The sequence below is a fragment of the Syngnathus leptorhynchus genome, chromosome 14 (genome assembly GCF_054491065.1).
Source record: "Syngnathus leptorhynchus isolate UIUO chromosome 14, UIUO_Slep, whole genome shotgun sequence".
NCBI classification, from domain to species: Eukaryota; Metazoa; Chordata; class Actinopteri; order Syngnathiformes; family Syngnathidae; genus Syngnathus; species Syngnathus leptorhynchus.
In genome coordinates this window covers 8,811,305-8,817,846 of record NC_141208.1, presented here as the reverse complement: position 1 = coordinate 8,817,846, position 6,542 = coordinate 8,811,305, and the positions used below count along the sequence as shown (strand labels likewise).

At 40.8% G+C, this 6,542-nt stretch overlaps 2 protein-coding genes across 2 annotated transcripts; one reads left to right on the top strand and one right to left on the bottom strand.

Annotated features, from left to right (window-relative positions):
• Window positions 1-1,845: 1,845 nt before the first annotated feature.
• Window positions 1,846-4,182, bottom strand: LOC147046482 (potassium voltage-gated channel subfamily V member 2). The gene is made up of 4 exons (XM_085929816.1): window positions 3,656-4,182; window positions 2,947-3,580; window positions 2,654-2,779; window positions 1,846-2,163 (listed from the first exon to the last, which is right to left on the bottom strand). Exons 1-4 carry the CDS (start codon window positions 4,180-4,182, stop codon window positions 1,846-1,848), a joined length of 1,605 nt encoding a protein of 534 aa, XP_085785942.1.
• A 756-nt stretch (window positions 4,183-4,938) lies between these two features.
• On the top strand, window positions 4,939-6,276 carry rps28 (ribosomal protein S28). The gene is made up of 4 exons (XM_085929818.1): window positions 4,939-5,033; window positions 5,325-5,372; window positions 5,879-6,001; window positions 6,151-6,276. The coding sequence occupies exons 1-3, from the start codon at window positions 4,995-4,997 to the stop codon at window positions 5,999-6,001; spliced, it is 210 nt and encodes a 69-aa protein (XP_085785944.1). The 5' UTR covers window positions 4,939-4,994; the 3' UTR covers window positions 6,151-6,276.
• Window positions 6,277-6,542: the final 266 nt, after the last annotated feature.

Sequence of the window (6,542 nt, the reverse complement as noted above, 5' to 3'; positions counted from 1 at the left end):
TTAATGTTGATTTACTGATCAGCAATTTTATGCCATCCTCAAATGGTAATTTTTATGCACCCCTTGTTGTTGAACTTACACCATAGCATTCTTAACGCCATTTTATATAAGAAATAACTGCAGATATAATTTTCAACAGTAGTGATCCGCCTCAAATAGAGGTTTTCGTATCATCTCTCTCTCCCCCACACATCATAATCCACAGGACTCGCACAAACGCAAGCGTCAGCAAAGACCCCATGGCAGCACCGTTCCTCACCTGATAGATTTAGCTGGTTAAAGGGCTCCAGGACAGTAATATCGGATGAGATGACTAATGAAGAGGTTGAAGGGTCTTATATGTGTGCTCGACCTGAACCGATAGCTTCCAAAATGCTGAGGTCACAGAAGGTCTGAAAGATGTATTCAGCCTCGGAGGAAGGAAAAGCATGTGCTGACCTGGAGAAATTGAGAGTGATGAAACTTCATTCAAGGCCTCAGTTGTCATTGAGCTAAAAAAAAAAAAGAAAATATGACGATATGAGTGCTTGTCTTCAAAAACTTCAGTGAGAACGCATTGGGTAAAATGTATGAAAAGAGCTTCACTTAATCTGATTTCACGTTCTGCTTTAGGGCAAGGGGTGTCAAGCTCATTTTTATCACGGGCCATTTTGTAGTTACGGCTTTTCTCAGAGGACCATTATGACAGTCAACCCAGATAAATGTTAGAAGTGATGGATTGCTAGTTTTGAAATCAAAAGTCAAAGACAGTTTGTTCAATTATCATTTAAATTGTACCCCTAGTGACCAATATGACAAAAAGGTGCTCCTGCATTTTTGTTCAATGACACTATGTGCTCTTTAGTGGCTTAATGAACTTATGAGAGGAGGTAGCTAACACAGCCAGCAGCACAGCGCAGGGTGTTGGGCCAACTCACTTTTGGCACCTACACAGCAATTACTGTATATGGAGCACGATGGGATTATGCCAACAACATCAACAGATTCTCTTTTCAAAACTTGAGCAATTTATAGGACCCGGGAGGGGGGGGGTCCCTCAAAAACAAAAAAGTAGAAGACTGGACATTTGTTCAGACACTTTAAGTGTGGTACCAGAATAGCACAGCTCATGATTACGCCTTGTCCTTGTCTGGCCAGGAGGGAGGCGCAAGTGCAAATCCCAGTAATCCTTGACAACAAAAATGACACTGTTAGACTTGACGGCTGGTGTCACATACACCCTGCTGCTCCTCCATGTCCACTTTGATGCACACACAGAATGTTTTTTGTTTTTTTTCATAGTTGTGTAATTTATCAAATAGTGAAAATCCATGTATAATTGATATACAAATTGAAAACATTAATTCTTCTGACAATGCACATTGTAGTCAAATGTATTTTTCACAAAAACATGGGACTCTCCAGAATTCTCCAATAACACCCCCAAACCTGCTAGATTTGTTGCTCCAAAATAGTCACTAGAAATGTTTTGGGAATTTGCATGCAACAGAAACGCCGACCCAAAAACACCCAAAGTCAAGTCACAAAGTAACAAAGTCAGAGTCCTTTATTTTCCACACCTGAGAGAATTTTTACGCATTCTTTAATAATCTGCCACTGACAGCATGTTGTCAAACTTCACTTTGTATATCACCATTATAATTTACATGTATGAACATACAAGTGAACATCTTTGTATTTTTGGAAGATAGCATAGCACCAGTATTGTCTGGTAGTTGTCTTCACTTCCTCATCTGCATTGTTCATAATGCTACTAAAGTGGCAAGCAGCTGCGGGTCTTTTGAGGCCCACACGTCTTAAGGCCATTTAGGGTTAATGAGGTTGCAATCTGCCTGCTTTTTTTTTCTACTCTTCTCCCTCAAAAGTAGTCTGCCTTCCACTGGGCCGATAGTGAACCTCATCATCGGAGTCCTCGACCTGGGGTTGCAAGCAGCTGTTACATTTATTTCTCAGACGTCTCTCGAGCTGGAAGGTACGCTCGGTGTTTGAAAAGGTGTACTCTTGCTCCTTCAGTTTGGCGTAGTAGTCGGAAAACTTGTTGAAGAGAATGGAAATGGGCATGCCATTGAGAATGATGCCGAAAGAGATGCAGCCAAAGGCCACACAGCGTCCCAGATAGGAGATGGGGACCACATCTCCATAGCCCACGGTGGAGATGCTCACCTTGACAAATAAAATAAATGTGTTGTTAACAATCAAGACGTTTTTCAATGAATCCACTATACATAATATTATTACTATTATTATTATTATTATTATTAATAATAATATGATTGTTATTATTATTATTATTATTATTATTATTATCAGTTCCTGAGCTTTTTAGGAGCGAGTTGCAAATTCCTTCAAATGTAATCACTGAGTCATTACAGTGGATTAGACACACGCTCCATAAGTCAATAGCGGCCCCTCAAAAAAAAATATACCTAAATGAAAGAATGGGTAATGGACAAAAAAATTGATTTTAACAAAATAGATGACATATGGCAATGTCGGGGATTTGTGAGATGTGTTCAAGTCCAGCTGTTTGTTGTGATAACATCATTAGATTGATTTTCTTATTTTCCATTCCAAAATAGGAGCCACCTGTTTTAAAGTCTGTCCTCCAAGTTTGCTGTCATATTTAAATCAATATTTTGAGAAATATCCTTACCGCTGCCCACCACCAGGCATCCGGGATGCTACTGAATGGTGTTCCAGGCTGGTCCACCTCGACTGAATGCATCAGAGCTGAGAAGGTAAAGATTCCCATGGCGATGAAGAGAAACAGACAACACACCTAAAAGACAATCATGCAAAAACAACTGTTTAGTTTTTTTTTCAAATACAACATTGTTGAATGCACAACTTTACGTATCGGTTCAAACTGAACATATACTCCATTTCATTTTGGAAAGGAGCTTTTCGGTTGGATTTAAGATTTATTTGGATGTTTATGCTTCCCACCTGCTCAGAACATTGACGAATGGTGAAACCAAACGCCCTCATGCCTGTAGAGTGTCGGGCGAGCTTGAGAATCCGGAAGATACGCATTAACTTGACAACTTTGAGCACCTTGCTGACTTTGCTGACCCTCGCCATGGCCTTCAAATCTTCCTTTGCGCTCATGTCCTCCGAATCGATCACAAACGTCTCAAACATGATCTGGATGAAGTAGGGCATGACGGCCACAATGTCGACAAAGTTGAGAGCGCTCTTGACAAAATGCTTGATGTCGGACGTGGTGAGCAAGCGCAAGAAGTACTCCATGGTGAAGAAAAGGATGGAGGCGATCTCCACCCACTCCATGTAGGTTTTGCCGGCCAGTTTGTATCTCCTGAGTTCTTCCACCGTGTTCATCGTCATGGAAACGATGGAGATGAGCACAAAGAGACTGGAAAACACAGCAAAGGCTTTGGCTGGCATGGAAGAGTACGGGTTCTCCATCAGGTCCCAGAGAATCTTCCGAAGTTTGCCGAGAAACATGGTCTTGTAGCCCTCGTCGTCCTGGTGAGGTTTGATCTCGTTGATGAGCTCCTGGTTGACCTTCAGTTGGTCTCTGATGTCGTCCACCTTTTCCTCAAACAGAATACGGCAGCACCTGAGAAGAGCAAGAAGATGCGATCGAACCATTTTGACTCGTGAGATTAAACGAGAATGAAAATGAATACCACACCTTGGCGTGTCCTTCAGTTTCAGCCCCCAAAAAGCCATCTCTTCTTCAAAGTTAACAGGGCAGAGACTCTCCATCACCCACAGAACGTTGCTGCAGTAATAGTGGAAGATGTAATGGAAAAACATCGGGTCCCTGTCGAAAAAGAATTCATCGCTCTGAACGTTGTAATCGTCACAGAGCGTCAGACGCTTGGCCGGATCTTCACACAGGGCCAAGATTCCAATTCTGGTTTTGGGGTGTCGCAGGACCAGATGTATGGGAATGTGAAACACCTTCCCGCCCACGTTGAGGTTCACGATGTTTGGTTTTCTCAATTTTGATGAAGCCTTGCTCTCCGCTTTCTGCTCATCTACCGTGTCCAGGTTGTCCATGGATGTCCATAACTTCACAGAACTGTCTTGAGAAAAAGGGAATTCACCCTCTTGCTCCTCTATGCTTTGTGAAAAGCTCCTATCCCGTTTAATCGTGGCAAAAAGACTAGAGCGCCGCTTCTTCAGCACTTTCAACTTGGGTTTAATAACCTCCATCGTGGCAGCTCCTCACAGCACCTTCAATTCTACAGAGGAAGTCAGTGGATGACAACTAGAACATTATTCCGCAGAATCGCCATTTAAACCAGATGGGGGTAAAATGCTTACAGGTTGAAAAAGCTGCAGTTCTTGTGTCTCAGCATGCAAGAAGATCAGGTGCATGAGTCGAGGACTCAGCTGCCTCACTGATTCTCTAATCCTATTGCTGCTCTTTCTGTCCAAACGCAAGTTAAAAATACTGTTCAGAGGGATTAGTGTTGTGATTTAAGGCTTGGAGCTCTGACGACAAGGAGAGTGTTGGGATAATGGTGTTGCGTTACCAACGAAGTTGTGAACCATCCAAGTCCATACTAATGATAAAGACTAATTCTGATGTCAGGGTCTAACCGAGTTTCAAAATTGAAAGTTGAACAACATTGTTAGCTCAAAGAAAATATGTAATAAATGAAAAGTTTACACATTTATTTAAGGAAGCCTTGTGTATACTATTTGCCAAGTACCGTTCTATAGAGATTTTTTTTAAACCTGACTTGTAGGTAAGATAAAGAAAGCTCTTGTAGGGTTATACTTAATAAGAGTGCAAGCGCACCATCTTCAGGTGAACGAGTGTATGGTCCACAGTTTAACAGCATTTTATTATTAAAAAAAATATTTTTCATTTTTGAGTCCGGTTATCAGAGATATTCACAACTTCAATGCTAAAAAGAATACATATTAATTAAATAAATGTCCAACTTTAAACGACTCCGACATCGTTGTTTTAGTACTTCCGCCTTTTCTGCGACGTCCTTTCCGGTCGAACCACCAACATGGATGCCAGCCGCGTGCAGCCGATCAAGCTCGCAAGAGTAAGAAAAGATCAATTTCATTTCGATTTATCCACTCAACACGATTATATAGACTGTATGTTATTCAGTATCCCACTACAAACCGAAATCTTTGAGTTAAACGACAGTGTTTGGCCGGATTATTTTACGGCTCGTCTCGACTCTCCTTTCTGTTACGAAGGCCTGTCGGTCCCATTGCTAATTTTGGAAGCTAAGCTAACGTTGTTAAACGCCGTTGATGCCTAGTTTACGGTTTTGAAATTTTCCAAAAAGTTTTGGCAGTATGTGATAAACATTTTATGAAAATTTCAGGTTACCAGGGTGCTTGGAAGAACTGGCTCCCAGGGACAATGTACACAGGTATGTCATTGTATGTCGAAGCTTAAATGTTGGTATAATTAAACGTTTATCAGTATCGACTGATCAATATTTAATGGTGTCTATCATTGAAATTATGTTATGATAATATTCCATATGTATTTTACCTTACCCCCTTAAAAATGACATCTTAAAAATAAGCCTATGGCACACTTTGTCCAACCCTGCTTTTGATTATTTTATATATTCAAACATGATATGCATGCTACGCTAAACTGACCTTTAGCTACCTTTATTAAGCCAAGTCACATGATTTATAGTAAATTCTTAGGGCACATCAGACAAATGTCACAAAATTATGTATTAGAAATTACACAGGTTATTTAACTTCTGTCATTGAGTGTATGAGCATAACTACTGCCTGTTACTATACGTCAAAAGAAATTTGATAATTTCTCTGGGCACATCAGATGATCCCTGATTGGAAGTCACTCTCCCAGAAGTTCAATTTCAGATCTGAGATAACAAATGTCCCCGATTCTTCGTAGGTCCGTGTTGAGTTCATGGACGACAGTAACCGTTCCATCATCAGGAACGTTAAGGGCCCAGTAAGAGAAGGAGATGTGCTGACACTTCTGGAGTCTGAAAGAGAAGCCAGGAGGCTGCGATAGGTGAGCTCATCACAACAGTTGCTATAGTTTTCGCATTTGGTATGTCTTGTTTCTCCAAGCTCGGTTATAAACCCACTCATGCTGTATCTTAATTCATTTGTCTCAAATGGCAGTTTTTCCTCACTGCTTGTTTATATTCCTCCTTCCAGAGAGCCCGCTGAAGTTGTGGTGCTGGCCAGATGTTGTGGAGCACGACTCTGTCAAGTTTCATACGTCAAGGCTGACATCTCACTCATTCAAATGTTTTTCAAATAAATATGGTCTGTGAAGAAAAAGATGTGCATGTCTTTTTTTTTGTGCCATATATAACAGTCATATCAAGTACAAGCAGAATATTTTGTACTAAACATAGCATTAGCTCTTTGAATCCTCAAATTGTTGGGTATAATGTGTCTGAGTTAAACCTTTAAAAAGTGTTGCGTTGGTGAGCCAAATATTTCAAAGTAAGCGACTGGAAAAAAATTCAAGAAGAATTTATTCGCCATGTTTGAGCGTGCCAACAAGGAATTTGACTTGGTTACATCACAGTCTCTGTTCAACA

Coding starts and splice junctions, on each gene's coding strand:
- rps28 (XM_085929818.1), top strand. CDS start 4,995: ATGGATGCCAGCCGCGTGCAGCCGATCAAGCTCGCAAGA. Junction 5,034..5,324: donor AGCCGATCAAGCTCGCAAGA/GTAAGAAAAGAT, acceptor TGAAAATTTCAG/GTTACCAGGGTGCTTGGAAG. Junction 5,373..5,878: donor CCCAGGGACAATGTACACAG/GTATGTCATTGT, acceptor GATTCTTCGTAG/GTCCGTGTTGAGTTCATGGA.
- LOC147046482 (XM_085929816.1), bottom strand. CDS start 4,182: ATGGAGGTTATTAAACCCAAGTTGAAAGTGCTGAAGAAGCGGCGCTCT. Junction 2,780..2,946: donor TTCGTCAATGTTCTGAGCAG/GTGGGAAGCATA, acceptor ATTGTCTTTTAG/GTGTGTTGTCTGTTTCTCTT. Junction 2,164..2,653: donor ATGCCTGGTGGTGGGCAGCG/GTAAGGATATTT, acceptor TTATTTGTCAAG/GTGAGCATCTCCACCGTGGG.